The sequence below is a fragment of the Centruroides vittatus genome, unplaced genomic scaffold (assembly GCF_030686945.1).
Source record: "Centruroides vittatus isolate TY-2023 unplaced genomic scaffold, ASM3068694v2 contig_8, whole genome shotgun sequence".
Classification (NCBI taxonomy): domain Eukaryota; kingdom Metazoa; phylum Arthropoda; class Arachnida; order Scorpiones; family Buthidae; genus Centruroides; species Centruroides vittatus.
Window position 1 is genome coordinate 1,083,931 of NW_027122517.1, and position 21,643 is coordinate 1,105,573.

Sequence of the window (21,643 nt, forward strand, 5' to 3'; positions counted from 1 at the left end):
ATCAAACAAGACTATATATTTTTGTAATAAACATACGATTACCAATAGCAATAGATGTAACATTTGCTAATATTTTAGATTTAAAAAAAAATTAAAAATTAAAAATTAAAAAAAATATATAAAATATCAGAACTGAAGGTCATAACTTAAATATTTACGATATATTAACATATTATAGCTGAATAAACTTATTATAGCATAAATCAACTTATTATAGCAATATTATTGCATGAATATGCTAAAAATAAAATAAAAAATTATCAGAAAATGAAAAATTAAGAAAAAATAACCGATAATTAAAATTTTTTAAGTCGACAAAACACCACCTGGACAAAAATATGTAGAATGAACGATAAACAAGACGATGCCGTCAAGTGCTGACATCTGTTGTCGATAAATTTTATAAAAATCGATTGTTAACAGGGTAACGATCAATCGGTACCCTGGCCGTTTTGCTAAACGAATAGGATAACGATAGATCGGTACCCTGGCCGGGAAAGGGTTAAAGATTTGATAATTCTGTATTAAAGATTTCTTTAAATTCTGCTGTTGTTCCACAGAAAATTTTCCATTTGTTATGATACTGTAATTACTAATCATCATCATTTGTTCATGAATGCACTTTCTATTAGCAACACTTTTTAATTGAGTTGTAAAATATTCTTTGGCAATTCTTTTTATTAGATCAAAATTCAATTAGAAAAAATTTCTGAAGATGTACAGTATGATTAAAAAAATGTTAACACCTATAGTGAAGATGCATATCAAAACTCCATAACTGAGTTTTGACTTCTTTCCACAAGATGGAGAACTATATAGATCACTGTCACTACAAATCTGGTATAACAAGTTATTTCCTTACTAGGGTTAATATTTTATTTTGAATTATCTTATATAATAATATTCTTAATAATTTGTTAAAAATTAGTTTTTTTTTAATTTGTTGATAACCCAAATACATACATCTGAGTTTTAAACAAACTGGAAATATGACTATAAGTAAATTTCACTACAAGTCAATGGCCATACCATCAACTTGCAAAACATACACTTTCTTGAGATACAGTGGCTTGAAAAAAAATCAAAATAATCACTGTAGAAATGTGCATCATCATGCACATTCCTACAGTGGCTTGAAGAAAGAATCAATGCTCATTTTTCAACATCACTTAGATTCTATAGAATGATTACAGCTACTAGATATAACAGGCTGATGTAGTCTTCAGATTGAATCTAGGAATGAATACACATAAAACTTTTAAAAATTTAAAAATAACTTATTTGCTTGGGTTTCAAGGAAACTGTTTAGTTTTAATATGAACTACTTACAGTATTTAATATTGTAATTCAACCGCTTCATTATTTCATTATTAAAATAATTAAAAATAAATATTTTGTAAAACTAGGATGTTTTATTGAAAATTTCCCAATCGCATTAACTTCTGGTTTTCAATGTGCATGTTGCCTGTCTGAATTAATTTGGCATTGTCAATGTGTACAAAGCACTGGCTATAAGAAAAAGTGTAATTTTTCAAGTTGGAATAAACATCATTGATGTGTTATATACAGTAAAACATCTCTAACTCAAACGTCTGTAAATTGAATATTTCTTTAACTAAAAGAAAACAAAGCATTTGGTAGGTCTCTAAGGAATACCGTAGGAATTTAACGTCTCCAACTTGAATTTTCTCCAAGACGAAGATTTTCACGGTCCTGACACTGATTTATATTACTTTCAACTTCTGACTCAAATTTTAATACTTATTTTATCCAAAGTGATCCTGATTATTAGATTTCCATGAAGTGAGTCAATTGTATCTGTTGTCCAACACCCATTTGCAGATAATGTTCGAAACAGATTTTCAGGTATAGTACGTCCTGTTGAGAGAAAGTGAGAGATCCTTTCACCAAGATGAACCTGAAAAGCTGTTCTAGATTCCAATAGTTACATTGTAGGTGTTACATGGGTGGTTTAAAACAAAAAACAATCAAAGTTTGTTTATATAGTAGAGGCAAAATACAAATCTTTTCAGAATCAGCATTTTTCACTCTATTGTTCTCTAACTCAAATCATCTGCAACTCAAAGCTTTTTCCTGATCTTTGGAGCTTTGAGTTAGAGAAGTTTCACTGTACTTGCACTGCCATAACAATGATAACATCAATGTCAAAAGTGTTGTGGTCAACTTTAAAATTGAAAAGTGCATCTCAAGTCATGTTGTGGTTTGTGAATTGCCACTCTGATTCAAGTAACTTTGGAATAGCCAGAATCAGTGCGTTTTATATTAAATGACTTAATGTAATTTTACTGAATTCAAGAGACTGCAGCACACTTCATATCACATATAACATTAAAATGTCTATCCTCATTTGAAGATCCACAAATCTATTTTGCATTAACATGGACTTTGTATAAACCAATAATGTAATAAGAAAATTTAACTTTATATTTCTGTAATAAACTTTACACATATACATCCGTCAGTTTTGAGGCATTTTATTGGTTTCAAAATTTTCAATTTTTCTTCAAGCTAATAAACAATGGGCCTTCAATTTTTGCATCAAATAATGGTTGAACTTTGATACCATCAGATTATTTGGATCATGTCACAAATAGCAATCAAATCATAATATATGAGAGCTAATCTTTCAAAAATGTAAAGAAAAAATGAACTATAGTGATCAAATATGTAAGAAAGAACTTTTTACTAAGTTAATACAGCCTACATTTTTATTAGGTATCATGTTTGCAAAGTAGGTAATGATTCTAACCTTTAATATTTGTGTATTACTTACGTTAAATTAAACTTAAAGTTGAACTGCCATGTACTGTAGCCGGATGGAGTTCCGCCCTCTTCGTCCAGAAATGTTAAACCCAATTGTATAATTTTTAGCAGATCGACATTACAACGTAAGAGCTGGTACTGATATTCGGCACTGCTTTTAAATTCGCCTATGGGTCGAGCAACAACACCGGGAAATTCTGTATCCTAAAAAGTTACAGTAAAAGAATTAAGACATAAAACAATTAAGTAAACACGATGAAGCTATTAAAGTATCAGATAAACATTAAAGGAATTCAACTTTTTAAAAATCACTATTTTTAAATATATTTAGTTTCATTTCAAAAACTATTTATAACTTAAATTATAAAGAAAAAATTAAAATCTTAATGTACTTGAATGTTCTGAAGCTTCTTATAACTGAATCAAAAGTTTTGGCAATCATTTGCCAAAACATGATTCTTAAATAATAGATACAAGTTAGAATAAAATTGTAATAAAAAATTAAATTGATAATCTATCCCAACAAATGTACTTTGAAGAAATTTTCAATGTTTTTATTTCCATAATTATTAATATCCAACAAATTAAATATAAAATGCATATTGTGTATTCTGAAACAGTGTCTTCTTTTATCTGTTTTTATCTTCACGTGCATAGATAGACACGGGGCATTTCTACATCATCTTTATTCGGAATCTCCTATAGGCCGATACGTGTTTCGGGCATAAGCCCCTCATCTGTCGGCACGACTTCCGGGATTTCGAATAAAAATAATGTAGAAATGCCCCGTGTCTATCTATGCACCTAGTCGTGACGATAAAACTGATAAAATGCATATGTGAATAATGGAAAAACATAACATGAAAATACCTATTAAAAAAATATTAATGAATCAACTTATTTATATTTTAATAAATGAAACGTGTAAACATGCTATTATTCAAATAAATAAACTTTAATCATAATTGTATAATAATGTACCAAAAAAATATAATTCCTTTAATATTTATTGTGGGAAGAGTGAATACAGGGAATAAACTCATCCTGTAACTGCTATTTTTAGACATTAATGGCAATTTCCCAATACAAAGTGATTTTTTATTTTCATTAAAAGTTTATCATCATGTAAGTATTATTACAATGAATTTAAAACTTTAAACCTATTAATCTACTATACTGAAGAACAACAAAACTGATCATATTTTTTAAACATTATTGTTATGCTTTTTATCTGCTGCCATATTAGCTAAAAATATAATTAAACAAAAAGAAGTTCAAGAAAGTGTATATGTCAAATATTAAAAATACAAGAAATTATAAGAATAGAATATTAATCTGTCCACTAATTAACATTTAAAAAAACTGGCACACCATTAATGAAGTTTTCTTGATAGTTCTTCCTATTATATTTGTCTTGACTAATTTCATTTTCCTTCTTATCATTAAAAATTGTACATAACAAACATATATAACAAAGATTACCAATACATTTAAGAATATACTAATAAAATCCAGAAGTACTCAGCAGAGATAAATTACAAACTTACTATAACACCTGTGCATTTGCTGAGAGAATTTTTTATTAACAAATGTTTCCAGCCTACTCCCAGAGGCCATTATCAGGTTTTTAAATCCATTTTTTGAAAATGTTCTGCAAATAGAACATTCCATTTAAATTTTAACTTTTGAAGTATTCTAAATACCAATTTAAAAAGTTAAATGAATAAACCTTATATTTTTCATAATTTATTTATTTAACAATATACAAATAAAAATGAAATTAAGAAAGATATAAAATATAACACAAAAGCCAAATATGTTTATAGGGGGATTTTATGTCCTAACTTATTTTCAATAATGTATTTCCAAGCTGAAGATAATGCATTTGCATCTCTTCAGCTTGAATATAATAACTATATTAATTAAATACTTGCAACTGTTATAAACTTTTATGTCATTCTATTGGCATATATTCATAGTAGTAATTACAAATCAACTTAAGAATGTCTATATTTCTCTGTACTTATTATTTTAAATTTAATGTCATGGAATATAACAGCAATTTCAACTAATTTTATAAGAATATATCACATAAAAATTAAATATCACACAGAAATCTACTTAAGAGTTTAATCTAGTACGACTGCTTCAAATAAATAAATTCTGAAATTTTTAGAAAACAATACTAAATGCTGGTTTTTTCCTTTATGTGCTACAAAATTATTACAGATACATTCTTGTAACCCCAATTCCAAAGATTAGCCATTTGCCAGACTGACCGTGGTCACACGTAATAATTTATCAACAAACCTCTAACCTACTAATTATACACCACCCATATGTCTAAAGTATACATTGGACCACTAGAAATTTTATCTTGGTTTGATATGGACTTGTGTTTATATTTAACATCCCACTGACACACTTATCTGTTAGGAGCCATAACTAGGGTTAAATTTAAGCATAATAAACTAAGAATAACACAGAATTGCAGAATCACTACCAACAAGTGGGGTACCAATTATTTGTGGTTACCCAGTAAACTAGTCTGGTGGCCATAGAAATTTCAAGTTCCTTTCGTAATTTTGTTCCGATTAGAGGAAGTGCCGAACTGTCAGTTGCCAGAAATTCAGTGGCGTACCTGTACTATCACTTGTAAAATTTAATATTAAATTAGTTTAAGTGACAATTTCACAACTGAATATCAAAACTAAATATTTACTTGAAAACAATTTTTATTCAATGATAAACATTGAATAATTTGCAATATATCAAATCATAAATAAAATGATATTTGATTAAAACTATTGTGGACTTTTCTGTCATTTGTAACTTTAAATATCAAATAAAATTAATATTTTGACTACAAAAAGTTGAAACTTTTTGTAATCAAAACATTAATTTAAGTAATAATTTGTTTTTGTTCGAAATAAAGAATTTCAGCAAATTTAAATTTGATAACTGTCAAAGTTCATTTTCATGTTTTTGCTATTTTTCTCAGTGAAATTTTTGTTAAGAGTATCACTGATATATAATTAATTTGTTGCAGATCTATCTCATTTATTACTTAATAATTCTAATAATATCAATAATGTCTAAATCTATGTTTGTTTTAATGATTTGTCAAGAAATATATCAACATACAGTTTTAATATAATAATTGAGTTCTATTTAAATATAACTTATTTCTTTTCCTAATTTTATGAAAACAATTTCACCCTTGACAGCTTACCAAAAGATGTGTTTAGAGATAGAAATGAGCAATGGAATTTATGTTTGATGATCTGCAACCATACATCAGATTCCAAGTTTTGCAAGAAACATCTATGGTACAAGAACTTTCTGAACCAATTATAGATATATTTATAAAACCTCACATCAATGCACAATTTATTTTTTTACCTTTGTAATCACTATATATTATTATTTCATATATTATTTGTTGTATATATTAATTTAAGTATATTCTATATTTCAATTTATGTTTGATTTGTCAATCCTGAAGATGAATTTGTAATTACTTGAAAATACTTATTGTTTTAAAATTCTAATCAATATAAAGTTACAATTTATTTGGTATTGTGAAAATATTCTTTTTAAAGTAATGTCCATTTGATAAAAAAAATCACTTTGTATAAAGATGATCTTTTGGTATTAATACTTTGAAACTTTTACAAAAAAAATTTCAAATTACTATTTCTGTAATAAAATTTTCTGTAAATCCTAATTTATTTATAATTAAATACTATCTAAATTAACAATAATGATGTATTATCATAATGATATTCCTAGAGGTTCCTCTCACCATAGCAACATAGCTATATTTTTGTACTATATGTCTAATTGCTTTAAATTCTTCTTCCAAATTCTTGGACCATACATCCTTTATTCCGCAAGCTTCGTTACTAATGTGACATTGATTGTTTATGTTATTGCCAGAACTTAGTCCCGAAGGCGCTCGCATACTTTGTTATCTTGTCATTCAATAAAGTTTTCTGTACAAAACATTAATGATCAGACGATTAAACACTAAGAGAAAAGAAAGAAAAATCAGTTTTATGTTAAAATTAAACAAATATAGCCAATCTTTAAATAAAATGAATAATAAAAAATTAATTATAAAGTAATAATCTTTAAACATTTAAGACGTAAACTTAATAAATGCACTAAATCGCAAACTAGAAATAAAATTAATAATAAATTTAAATTTTAAAACTAAATATCAACTTTCAAATTATTAATAATTTTATAGTTTTCATATTTTATAATAAATTTTGTTATAAAATATATTTTTAAAATAATAATAAGAAGAAATAAAAGAAAAAAACTATTTTGAAGGAGTCAACATATTTAAAATATACAAAAATTATATTTCAAAAAAATTACTTAATTACAAATTAAGACACATTAATTTTTCTTTCTTTCACGAGATCAAAATATATTGAAGCAGCTCAATGTAATAATTTCATTTCTCCTGTAAAATCAAAATTTCTAATTATTTATTACATAATTAATTTAAAAATACATTTTGCAATGATAATGGAAATAGATTTAACATTCATTTGTATTGTTTTGCTTTAAATTGGATTAAGTTCTTGAAAACATGAAATTCTTGATTAAAAGTCATCAAGAATAAAAATATAAATCTAAACTGCACATTGTTGTTATTGTAACAAGCTTTTAATGATTAAATAATTGAAGTTGATCAAAATACTCAAGCTTTTCAGAATGAAACCAAAAATTTTTTTATTTGAAGTTTGTTTTTAAACTTATGCTTCACAATTGCTGCTTAATAGAAAATTAAACATATAAGAAAAAATTATAAGTAGATAACATTAAAAACGATGATCTAAGGAAGAAAATAAAGCTGGAGACAAAAAGATTTGATTCCAAATGAAAACCAAATCCAGGGCCTAAAAGTAATGTATATTTTTAAAATTTAAATTAAATATTTTAGAATTTCAATTTTAATATTGAAATCCTATTTATATAAATTAGCATTATTGTTTAATTCATTGTGCTTCTACCATGGAAATTTTAATGGTTTGCAAATATCAATTTCAAAAGATTTCTGCTAATCTAATTAAAAATTTGTTTTAATTAAAATTATTACTATTGTTTTGAGATATTTCATAAAATAAAATGTAAGATTTTACTTAACATTCCAATTAACACAAAAACTTGTTTTACTTGAGCAATAACCAAATACAAAACTGAAAACCATCACTTCAATATGAAAGTAAATTACAGTAGAACTGAAATAATTATACAGTGGAACCTCACTTAACGAGTATAATTCGTTCCAGAGTTTTACTCGTAATGTGAAACAATTTTTCCCATAGAAATTAATGTAAAATACGATAATGCGTTTCATGCCGAAAAAAAATACTCAAATATTTTATGTATAACATTCATTCAAAGAAAATTGTACAATATACACCGTTAAGGAGCGTGAATCGTCGTCGTCTTTTCTTCTAGCATGGAATGAACCATCCTGGAATAAGAATTCAATTTGCAAAAACAAAAAAAATTCACAGCTAATATGTTTGATAAACACTCCAGACGATATGCCAAACTCTTTGGTTATGTAAAGGCTATAATTAAATATTAGAAATTAATTAATTTGACTAGAGGTAGGCAGTTATGTTTCCATCTCGTATTAAATTTAATAATTATACATAGTTAATTTTTAATTCAGACATTTCTAAAATTTAATTTGGAATCGGTCATTAAATTTAATGACCCAAAAATTTGGCATATTGTTTGGCGTGTTTATTATATAACGGGCTAAGGTTGTCGATGTTTATAAGTAATATGTGCGAACACAAATTTGGAAAAATATGTGATCGCAAGCGACACTAAGATGCTAGCGGAACGAGTGCTAAACACAGACCGATGGAGCATGTGCACAATTTGGGACTTCTCCTCTCCTCGTCACTCGTCATGCGAAATATTGCTCATTAAGCAAGGCAAATTTTTACAATTTGTTTTGCTCGTTGTGCGAGGTGCTCATTAAGTGAGGTTCCACTATACTGGAATTTGATTGAAAAGATATTAAAACATAATGAATACCGTATTTTACGGACTATAAGATGCTACAGACCATAAGACGCACCTTAATTTTTAAGCAATTTAAAAAAAAAAAAATACCTATAAGACTCTACGGAGTATAAGACGCACCCAAATTTTGGAGGCAATTTTTCAAAGAAAAAAGTGCGTCTTATAGTCCATAAAATACGGTAATCTTTACCGAAATGTATTATGAAAATAGTATTTATATTTATTTATTTAAAATTAAGTAAATATATAAATAACTCACAGGTCATCCTTAATGTTGCAACCACAATAATAAAAATTAGCTATAAATAATTTAATTCTTTAAAATTATCAAAAGTATGATATTTTTATTTAATTAAATTCTATTAAATCTGTTTGCTGCACTCAAAGCTAGAACTACTTAAAATCAGTAACACAAAAAACCTTTCACAGGTTCACCCTTAATTGCTAGAAACAAAGTGTGAAAGGTGTTTTGTGTTACTGGTTCCATTAAATCTGATTACTAAATTAGTAAATTTGTAGACAATTTATATCTAATATTACAAAGTAATCTTTTAGATAACAAATTGCAAATATTTGATTTAAGTAAGTTTTCAGAAGAAACAAAACAAATTATTGAAAATCTTAAAACAATTTAAAACTACTACACACTATGAGAAAATAACTCTTAGTACATAGTAAATCAATTAATGTTTAAGATAGAAAAAGATCTGAGAATGGAAAACTAATCAGCAAACTAAACTAACTGCTAATAATTTTCTTTTATTAACTTAAAAAAAAAGAAAATGTAAGAACCAAAACTGATTTTAGCATACATTTTTATAAATCTCCTGGTTCAATTTCAGCTATTGTTCTATATAAAGATCATTGCAATCAAATTTGTTGCAGTTTAACATATTAAGTTGACATATAAACTAAGCTTATATTCTGAAATTTAAATTCACTGATATTCCTAAATATAATAAGCAATTTACAAATCATAAAATGCAATGAATAAAAAATATTATTGTGTTCTTGAGAGCTTTGTAAGAAGTTTCATTCTTTCATGGAAATTATTTATTTAACTTATATTTATGATATTTGAGAAATATTTTAGTTTGAATATACAGTATTTACTATTATTCAAAACTGAAATTTTCTTCAGGGTTCCTACTCAAATTTTTGTTTTGAATTCCCTGACTTTCCCTGACCAACTTTGTCCAAATTCCCTGACCCTCACATTTCTTACGGTGTGGAATATCGACATAATAAAACAGCATTTTATTTACTGTGAACATCGAGTATATCTATCCCTCTTTTTGCATAGTTATATGTTTCAAAGACTGCCATATTAAAAAAATACAGTATGCATACATCCTGTAGAAAAATGTATGATAGAATCCACAACTTCAATGTAATTAAAAAATAAGCAATTTACAAACGAAACATGAGCTTTTTATTTTATCATCATTTATCAATATTATTTGTATGTAAATCTAGTAAATATAAGATAGCATAAAATCAACAAACAGTATTCTTTCATATACAAATAGTACTGTACTGTGCTTAAAATGAACTCTTGACTTAGAAACACATAATTTTAAAATCTTTCAACAAAATAAGTAACTTTTTTTAAACAGCAACATAATTTTAACAAAAAGTTAAATTTAAAAATTTTTAAATAAAGCATTTTTTCCCTCATAAAAAATCGATCATGTAAAAAAAGAATTAGTTTTCTTTTGTCAACCACATTATTTCAAAATTGTGTAAAAATAGATTGTATATAAAGAGGGATAGGTGTAAGTTTTTACTATAGCTTCTCTAACAAATCCACTAAATCTAGCAAAAAATTAGCCAAATTGGAAACTCATTAAAAGAAAAAAATGTTCCGTTGCCGCCACTTTGATTTTGGTTTCGGTGTAAAGGCCAGAGTTTTAATAATTATTTTTAATAATTTTTATTTATTATTTATTTAATTTTGCATTAAATTTTGTCTTTGCATAAAATTTTCTTAAGAATGCAGACAAAATTTATCTATTTTAACCCTTAATTACAAATCTTATAATTATTGCAAATCATATCACAAACCATCTTTCTCACTTTTATAGCAAATTTTAATAAACGAACTAATGTTTTCAGCAATCTTAAATAGCCTTCCTCAGGTTTAACATAATTTCAAACGTGAATTAGAACATTTGAAACTTTGCGTTTTGCTTGTGTGAGATATGACGACTCTTTTTCTTTGGGAAAATAAAGGGTATAAAGTTAATTCTCCCAACGTCGGGAAAGTCGAGGGACTAATAAGTATGTGGGAGATGTGGTACGAACGGAAGAAGACGCCTCTTTACCATTTAACCCGTTTATTGTAAAAATATGCTTACAATATAGCTAAAGTTGTCTTCGTTTCTCGTCTTAAGTTCGTAGTGGCGGTAGTGGAATCCGGAGCAATGTTCGGTGAACGATCCGGAAAGGAAAGTTCATTTGATTTCTGTTCGATGTCTAGCACTAATGTAAATCACTCGTGTTTTTCACGAGTTAGGAAAGTCCTCCTTTTGAAAGGCAACCGTTAATTTGTGGAAGGAAAAGGCAGCAGCGGCTGCGAAATAGCAGAGATAAAGTGGGGGAAAAGGCAAATGACTGGAGGTGATTGATGGCGATGGCTACTTAAGAGATGACTCGACACCCCGTGTCCTTGAGACACCGGCTTTTATCACCTTCCTGTCTCTCGATTGTTCCCTGGATTGGTTTCGGACAGTAACCCACACTTTATGATGGGGATCTAATGGATTCTCCAATTTACTTACGTCAATTGAAGAATCGGAGTTTGCAGAAGTATTCATTGTCTTTTCAAACAGTGGAAAATTCGACTCCAATCCAAATGATCGATCTTGAGAGCTGAATCGTCTTGACTATTTCTCAAGTTTCTATAAAAATTTTTTGTTCATTCCTTTTTTCATCTAATAATTTAATTATTTTATGTTTTTCTATTTTAGTGAGTTCTGGGACAATTCCAGAACCTCAGACTTGTATTCCTATGACATCATAGTATTACAAAAATTAGGATTCTTAAAATGTATAGAATTTAAATAAAATAAAACAAATACAGAAATAAACATCAAATGAAATTACAATTATATGTTAATAAAATATAGAAGTTCGGCACATAGAATCGTAACTACAAATCTCTTTCTTTTGCAACATAACTATAAAAATTGTTTTGGTGTTGTTTTGCACAAAAGATAATCAAATTAATTTTAATTTTTTTATTAATTTAATTAATTTTTAAAAATTTATCAGCTTTTTAAATTTATAATTAATTATAAGCAAGTTAACATTGGTTAAACTATCAGATTACCTAGTTGATTTTCAAAACGATAACTACAGTATATCTATTACAGGTATGATCCCTAAATTTGCCAAAATCAGTGGATATTTGTTACCCAACATCATTTCTGTTAAATTAATTATTAAACTATGTATCGAAGTTGCGGAAATTAACGGGAGAGGGGGAAAAAATACACTTGCAGTACAGTTCTTTTCGAGGAAAGTCGTAACAACAAATGTAAAAAACTACTATTTGGCGCCAGCATTTTACTGTAAATGTCGGGTAGCTATTTATAATTTTTTATGTTGTATAGTAATGTTTTAAATGTGAAAAACAATTAAATCACGGATTTTTACTGATCTATTTAGCTATTTTGAACTGAACAATCTAATAAATTACGATTTCAAGTTTTAAAAGTTTGTAAACTAATTTTTAATTAGTTATTTTTATTCTAAATAACAAATTCATCTTTTTATAATTGCTGAATTATTAAAATTAAAAATTAAACACTATTACATAATAGTAGTTTATCCTGTTATTAATCCACAACTGTAAAATTATATGGCTTCAGAATGGTAAAAAAAGCCATTTCAGATTCAAAATGGATTCTAGTATATTTTCTTATTAAAGATTGCAGCATTACTTCTTGCCACCTGCAGATGGCTACACTTGATCAGCCATATTCAGCAAATGAAATCAACGAGGCAGTTAAGGAGACAAATTCCCTGACTTTTTGACAGTTTTCAACAAATTCCCTGACTTTCCAGATGCGTAGGAACCCCGTTTCTTGGAATGTTTATATTGTCTGTTAATAAATATGCATAAATTGTTAATGACCTAAATTTTATAAGAATAAGTGCAACTTTTATAATTTGTAGCAAATTTTTTATCATATGATGCAACATATAATTATATTATATGAGTAACTGTAAGAATAATGCTTCAGTTTACCTGTTTATGTTTTGAACAATGTATCTCATAAATGTCATAATGAAGTTGAAAACCAAATAATAATCCATGACATCAAATAGTTTGCATTTATTTTTATTAATTGTTTATTAACTTCATTCTAAATTTAAATAGATGAAACTGAACCAGAAAAATTCATTATTTCTACAAATAAAACTGTTTTGTCTGCTTTTTCATTTATCTCACATATAAAAAATGAAAATACTACACAATTTTTTTTCTACAAGTGATTTTATTTAAATTATTACCACATAGAAAAAAAATTATATATGATAATGTTTTACACAAAACATTAATAAAAATCTTTACAACTTTTCATTTGTTTTGTATTTCTCAAAGTTTATTTTATTTTTATTCTGTTTAAAATTTTATAAATTCTTCATTATGGTGTTCCCATAATAAAATTTTTATATTAATAATTTAAATTGCATAAATTTTTACAGCTGGCAAGTTTTTGAACAAGCATCTCAACATTAATACACAAAATACACAACAAAAAATGCAAGTCTTTCCAGTAACAACATTTTAACGTAATGTGAATGTTGACCTCTTCCTGAGGTCTGCATCAGGTTTATAGATACAAATTCTGTACTGAAAATGTATGAAACAAAACAACTACAGAATTTGAATTTATATCATAAAAATTTAGATAGATTATAAAAAAAATTCTGCAAAATTCAAATTTAAATTGATAAATTGGGAAAGATAATAGATATGATTAAAACAATCAGGAGTGCAAAGATGTAAATAAGTGGGAGTAAGGTGTTAAAATCAGATTGAAGTGCATCCGCCAGACAAAATTTGTTTTCTGTCTTTATGGTTAATACAGTTGCCTAACTGGCCTGCTCACAGACAGTGCAGGCACACATGGCTTCAGTAAGCACTTAATCCAGGGATAGTCAACCTTTTTATACCTACCGCCCACTTTTCTATCTTTGTTGGTAGTAAAATTTTCTAACCGCCCACCCGGTTCCGCAGTAACTTAATTTAGCACAACTGCAAAGTACTCGTAATTTTTGAGTGGTGGTTTAGTAAAAATACGTAATTAAATTTATTTTTTATTTATACTTTGCATATGTTTATAATACACAGACAATTTTTTGCCAGTGTGCCATATGTTTTTTTATGCCAAACTGAAAAAAGTAGCCAAATTTGGTAAGGCTGGCCCCATCACGAAATGAACTCAACTTGTGTGATGGCTGCTGTTACATCCTGCCCTCGTTACGCGCACTAGAGTGCAGTACAACCTGCTCCGTCAGTGAGTCATAAATGCATGGTGACGACAGAAAGTAGCTTCGGCATCGGAACAAAATCCCTACCACCCACCACGAAGGCTCGAATTGCCCACTAGTGGGCGATAGGGACCGGATTGAGTACTACCGACTTAATCTATCAATTATCCAATAAATGTAAGGCCCAGAGTAATGACAGTAACAATACAGATGACAACACTAACAAGAGGAAGATAAACACTAAGTGGTAATTACTTACAAACATCACTTGAATATTATATATAAACGAATAGCAACACATAAAGGTGCTTACATTGCATATGTTGCATATATGGGTAACCACACTCTATATGCACTACTAAGAAATGGGAAAGACATCATAAACAAAGAAAGGGCACCTAGAATGTATAGGATACCCTTAGATCATAAGTTTGACAGATCCCTAGTTTACATAGGTGCCATGAAAAAATTCCTCAAGGAGCATGTAAAAGAGCACAAATATGATAACAACAACATGAAACCACACACTGCACGTGCAGGTCCACATAGGCCTCTGACAACAACATTGAGGCTAAACTTGACCAAGCAAGATTAATACGTTATACCTGGCATGATGACCATATTAGAGACTTAGAGGTGTTGGAGATCTTTAAAGCAGGCCAGTTCAGCAATCATATTAACCATAACATCAAAAAAATAAATTTTATGGGCATGACAGATGCACTTCGATCTAATCTTAACATCCTAATCCCGCCCATTCACACCTTTGAACTTGTGACTGGTTCAAACATATTTATTACATTTTTGAATTTATCAATTTAAATTCAAATTCTACAGAAATTTTTTAATACTCTATTCGAATTTTTAACTACATAAATTTCAATTCTGCTGACATTGTTTGATATGTTCCATTATAGAACTTGTATCTTTAAACCTGATGTAGACCTCAAAAACAGGCTGAAAATGTTCCTATTTTGTTAAAATGTTACTGAAAGAACTTAAGTTTTTTGTTGTGTATTTTGTGTTACAGAACACTCCAGTTTGCAGAGAAGTTTATTCTAATTAACATTAATACAATCTTGATGACACAAATCTAAAATTTTGCAATGAGATAAGTTTAAATTTTTTTACATGCTAAACTTACTGTATAGTGTAAAAATCTTTTTCTAAAGTTAAAACAAATAATATATGGCACAAATGCAGCTCTGAATGAGGAGACTGGAACCTTATCAGAACAGCATGCCCATAGGAGTACACAAAATCAAAAGGAACCAATGGTATATGTGTGACACTGCAAAGATACAGCTCACCCAAAATCGACCTATCTGAAATTTCGAAGACCTTCAAAAACAGGGTTTTATTTAAGATTAAAATATGAAGTTACTTCTCAAAACAATGCTAAAAATAAACTATTTACAACTTTAGTAAAAATGGATAATAAAAGTCCATAAAACTTGTAAAATGCCATTGCATCAACTACTACTGGGGTTATGATTGGAGTCATGCTACATGTTCCATTAAGCCTATCACTTGTTTAACAAGGCTGATTTTGGAAAACTATCTTGTGAAGGATCACATATAGACCCTCAGTTCCTTTGGCTTTTTTACTCCTATGGGCATGGTCTACTGCTCTGATATAGTCCCAAGTGCTTCATTCTGAGCAGCATTTGTGCACAATGTATTATATTATCATAATCTATATTTATTCTGAATTGAAACAAATCATCAGTTATTCCAAATTACTTTCAAAACTAAGAATGAAAATTTTCAGGAATATTTCAATAAACCACTATTCACCAATTTCATCACTAAGAGACCAATTACTCAGTGTGTAGTTAAAACACATGTGATGCAATAAAACAAAAAAAAGCAGACTGTTCTCATTGTTTGGCAACAGAACAAGGTACAGTATTTTTGCTAACAGGGACTGCTACTTAGATGTCGAGCGTCAGTTTGCCAAGCAGTGCCGAGTTTTTCGAACCAAAATGCTTACAACACACAATTTTGTAATGTCGTAACAAGTTCCTTTTTGAATCGCAGCAAAAATAAAACACTAACACGATTGTGCTAGTGTTTTGCTGCAATTTGAAAATGAAAAAAATCGAGCAAAGAGCAAATATTAAATTTTGTATTAAATTTGAGAAATCTCCCACCAAGACCCTCAGAACGCTCCAAAAGACCTAATGATAACTAAGCCGCAGGCGAGAGCACGATCTTCGAGACCGAGAAGACGAGACAAATTGGGAGCACGGCAAAGAGCACGTCGATCGGTTTTTCGGTCATAAGAAGCTTTGCATAATAGAAATTTGTTTCTCCCAATCAGATCGAGAATTCAAACTACTGCATAAAGAAGTTCGTTACAAAAGGTAAAAACCGGCACGACCAAACCCGGTTCCTCGGCGAACACCTCCCACGTACGCAACCTTCAAAGTACGAGCATTTTTTGCAAAAAAAAGCAACACGACGGTCATCTTCCATCCTCCCCGCTAGCCGAATTCGGCTCCTCGAGATTTCTTTCCGTTTCCCAGAACAAAACAAAAGCTCGAGAGTAGACGTTTTGACACGGTCGAACAGATCCGGTTCGAACCGCAACGGGCACTTTGGAATTTTTGAAAAATTGCAGTAAAAAACAGCATTCGAGGCCGGACAGAAGCATCGACATCACGTAAATTATAGGGTAACCGTCGGAAGGGTCGACGGCCAGATATAAATTAAATATAAAAATCTTGATTTGTTGTGAAACCGTGTTGTATTGTCTTAGAAATGTGGAACACAAGATCGTGTTTATAACAATCACATGGCTTTTTCCACCTTTATTTAATTGACTAAATAAAGGTGGAAAAAGCCATATGATTGTTATTAACACGATCTTGTGTTCAACACTTCTATAAAAATCTTCACAAACCACATCCGGTTTCTTTCTCGATCGCACTTCGTACGATAAAAGATTAAAAAAAAATAACAAAATAACTTAAGCCGTAAACATAATTACCAACAAATGAAATACTCGGTCTGCACTTTTTAGAAATTACACTTTATCTAAAGAGAAAATCTAACACAGGTTTCTTAAATAACAAACGTCGGCGTCCACGCACTGAGCTAGCAGTCACTATCACCAAACGAATTTACACACACAAACCCAATATTGCATATTTACTTTTAATAATACAGAAAGAACAATCGACAATCTCACTTTTACTTATTTGGTATTTTCAGAAAGAGAAGGAAAAATTACATTTTTGAGTGAAAATGACGGGTACAATTCTAGGGGTGCCTGAGGGAGGCGGGAACCCCCCAAATTGTAGAGCAATATATCAACCAACAATACAACTCGAAACGATGTTGTATGTGTGTACGAACAATGTATTTGGTAGATCATCAACATATTGACCTTAAAACACGATTATTTGGCCTGTATTTTGGGAAAATGACATCCACGTGGTCAAGAAACTTAAAATAGTTTCGTATAAAACATTGCAAAAGGTATTTTTTATGTAAAGAATGAAAATTTCTGCAACCATCTTACATGCGAGGAAGAAGTTAAACAACAAATTTACACGTCAACAATTAATAATCTACTATTTACATATGAAATTCTTAATTAAAAATGCATAAAATAACTTAATTCCGTTAATTAAAATCGATTGTAATTACCTTAATTTTAAAAAGTTCGATTTCAACCAATTATCCAACCTCATTCGATACCTAAGAAACATTGTTTACCCATAATGCATGTTTTTTAAAAATTTATAATTCAGTATTTAAAATATTTAAATTTTAATTATTATTTTCTAATTTCGCGTATTAGTAAATATAATTCTAAATTTATAATTACGAAAATTTTAATTATTAATAAATTTTAGTAATGGCGCTCTGCGACGTACAGTACTACGTCGCTTCGAATGAGTCAGTCAGAGGACGACGATCCGGAAAATAATCGAGAGTTTTTTTTATTACTTCTGCAATTATAAATTACTATAATATTTGGACAATTTGTGTAAGTTATATTTGTTATAGGTGTATACATAATTAAACTTACCGAGATATAGGTAACCGATTAATTAGTGAAATTGAACAATTTACTTTAAATATTTGAGATTTGAAGTAAAAAATTATAGATTCAATTTAATTTTAGGAAGATAATGATACATAACTGGGAAATAAAAAGGTTTTGGTAAGTCGATCAAGCAAATGTCTCTAGTTTAACAGGTTGTCTCCAGTGTTGATCACCAGTCCTGAAATGTTGCATTTCTGCATTACATCTCTGCCCTGTTTGTTTTCTTCGGAAAAAGTACACTTCAACGTCAGTTTGACGTCATTTCTTCAGTTTACAATGGACTAATTTTAAAAAAATGACGCCAAATTGTACACTTTCTTGATGAAATGAACAAGTCTCTTGCTTCACTTATTGAGCAAGTTTCTGAATCTGATGGAGATGCACCCTTTTTGGTGTGTCTTGCACGGTGGGATATGATGGAAGGCAGTAGAACATCTTAATGGGCTTTGCTACTTAGTTAAGAATTGCTGCCAGATGTCATTGATGACTGCACCTGTATTTAGGTTCATTCTGCGTGTTTCTTTAGCTTTAATAATTTCGATGTGTTCGTAAAATTTTCTTTTAATAATATTTTTTCCTCTTTTAAGAATTTTGACGCTGTTGAGTGAGATCTCGCAGCCGATTTTGTTGCAACGAGTGGCAACTGCCGAGTTGGTGTAATTGTACTTTGTGGCTCTTATGTGTTCTTTTATATGGGTTTTTAATGCTCTGCTAGTTTCGCCTATGTAATAGTACTTTGGATGACACTTACGAGCAGGGCTGTGGAGTCGGTAGATTTTTACCCGACTCTGACTCCGACTTTTTTCTTACGATTCGACTCCGACTGCGACCGAGGGTGGACTTGTTAACAAAGTAGGCTCGAAAATTCTGACATCATCATGTGACCTCAGAATATTAGCATCAATAAATATAGTTCTAATAATGGTAGAACGTAGAAACTTTTTTATTCCAAAGCTAAAATATGCCTCTAAGTAATGAGTCAATACAATAATTTTTACTTTTCTGTTGTTATATATAACAAAGGAAAAGTGTAGTGATAGTTCAAAAAATGATCCCACCCTAAATTTTTGCATTTTTGGACTCCGGGCACCTCGAAATGTCGAGATTTGCAAAAGATTTGGGGTTTTTTTTTTTCCTGTATGTACAAATGTTAGACTGTACGGGAGGCACGATTTTGAATTGGAGTCGGATGGTTTAACACAGGAGTTATTAAGCTTGAAAGTGGTTGAACTAAATCGGTTGGTACACATTCTAACATCTGTGCGTACGGAAAAAACCCCAGATGCTTTTGCACTTCTCTACGTTTCGAGGTTTTCAGAGTCCAAAAGCGTAAAAATCTGAGAAAATCATTTTTTGACCGATTATCATTCTTTTCCTTTGTTATAGGCCTTACTGTATAACAGCCGGGAAAGTAATAACGACGACGATTCTGATTATTTTAAAAAAATACAAAATAAAACAATTTTAAAAAATTAATTAAACATTAAAAGTTGACACATCTACCGAATATATAAGTTCACATTTATTGACTCGTTTGATGATGGCATTGGTATTTGGTAAGCGTGTATGAATAAAAATAGTAAATACATTCCTATACAAACAAATTAGTTTAATAAAAATGTTGTACAGTACGTAATATACGAGTATATTGGATAATATATAAGTATACAGATACATTAAACTAAGTCAAGAATGAGAAATATAACATTTAGACTGGTAAAAAAGAGGTTGCTTATTTTGCCACGTTGATTAATTTATTATTTTTTATCTCTGTTATAAACTGAATTACTTCTTACAAAAAAATCATTTCTGTTAATTCAGCATTCACCGAAGTTCTTAAATCATATTTAATAATTTTAAGAGCGGAAAATAAACGCTCTACCGAAACTTGGTTGGTGACAATGCCGTGACAATCAATGTTGTATTTTGGATAATGTCTGGATAGTGCAGTATTGCCGTTTTAACATCCAAACTCAAAGAGTGGTCAATGTGATTTATTTTTTCCAGTGCATAATAAATATCATCTTCAAATTTTGTAAGATTTCCTTTTCTGTCTGTTCTCATATTAGAACTCAAGCTTAATTTTGAAGGTAGAGACGAGTTTTATAAAAAAATAAAAAAAAAAAATTATCGGATGAGCCAGATGTTGCTCACGCATAAAGTAATGATAACTAAGATTAAGATATTTAGATTATAGCCAATTTTGCCCATTTTCGCTGGGTGCAAGAATTAGGTCCTCTCTCTTCCAAGACTAATTAGAGAATTTTTAGATGGGTGTAAAAGTATGTTCGGTTTTTCACAAAAACGCAAAATACCGCATCTAAAATAGCACGGTAGAAATGGAGTTCTTTGGGGTAATCCTTAACCATCTCCCTCTTCCCCCCGCGAGAGGAATTTCGAAAAATTCCTTCTTAGTGTACATTCTGATGATGTATCCTAACTGTGTACCAAATTTCAACTCAACTGTTTGAACTCTGAGCTTATCATCATTATTACAGTATTATTATTATTATTAACCCATCTCGATTATATTATAAGATTGCGAATGCTAATAACGAGTAAAATATTCATTAAGTCCGACCGCACTGGAGATATGACGCGTGACCCCTTCTATGTCTCTACCCCGTCGACCTTCAATAAAGAACCAAAATTTAATAGCATTAATGCCCTTTATACACACGCTACTGTGCCAAATTTTGTTTCTTAAACTTTACTCATTCTGAGATATTGTTTAATAGTTCAGAGCAGAATAAAGAAATTTAACAAATTAGACTCCAACATACATGCATGGACGTGCAAATTTTTTCCTTTATTTGACATTTTTTGGGTTCGAGAGATTTCCAAACGTATAGATTTGCAAAAAATCTCGGAGAGTCAAATGTGACACGATTGAAATACCTTTTCGTTTTTTATATACATAATAAGTTGGAAAAGGAGTTGGAGTCGGGGGGATTTTTGACGACTCTGACTCCGGCTAAAATACCAAAACTCCACAACTCTGACTCCAACGCCCTGCTTACAAGCAAAGCTGTAAACAGGATTATTATTTAATAAAAGGTCCGTGTTACTATTAGTTTGTTCTTTGATTTGTAAGAAATTTTTGATTTTATTGTTTAGTGTGGGTATTAAAATGATATATGGTGTTAATATTCTTTGGATGTTTTCAAAAATAGTAGGGGGTATAATCTAATTTTTTGTAAATTATTTGTGTTTTTGGTTTGGGGAGACCAGATGTGTGGT

At 29.4% G+C, this 21,643-nt stretch overlaps 2 protein-coding genes across 7 annotated transcripts in view; one reads left to right on the forward strand and one right to left on the reverse strand.

The window, feature by feature from the left end:
* Positions 1 to 18,090, reverse strand: part of LOC136982006 (CCR4-NOT transcription complex subunit 7-like) — a 39,730-nt gene extending 21,640 nt beyond the window's left edge. The window contains exons 1-3 of one of the 5 annotated variants that reach the window (XM_067278441.1): positions 18,001 to 18,090; positions 6,590 to 6,813; positions 2,795 to 2,988 (exon numbers count right to left, since the gene is read on the reverse strand). In XM_067278441.1, the coding sequence (XP_067134542.1) occupies positions 2,795 to 2,988; positions 6,590 to 6,748 (353 nt within the window). In that variant the 5' untranslated portion in view covers positions 6,749 to 6,813; positions 18,001 to 18,090. Of the gene's footprint in view, positions 1 to 2,794; positions 2,989 to 6,589; positions 6,814 to 7,170; positions 7,191 to 9,103; positions 9,125 to 18,000 lie in introns of those variants that run through there. The other 4 variants (XM_067278442.1, XM_067278444.1, XM_067278445.1 and 1 more) reach the window with 4 other exon arrangements.
* Positions 18,091 to 18,251: 161 nt separating this feature from the next.
* Vsp37A (Vacuolar protein sorting 37A) overlaps positions 18,252 to 21,643 on the forward strand; it is a 121,323-nt gene continuing 117,931 nt past the window's right edge. Inside the window, exon 1 of one of the 2 annotated variants that reach the window (XM_067278446.1) lies at positions 18,252 to 18,343. The gene's annotated coding sequence lies outside the window, so the exon portion shown is untranslated. The remainder of the gene's footprint in view (positions 18,344 to 21,643) is intronic. The other variant, XM_067278448.1, reaches the window with a different exon arrangement.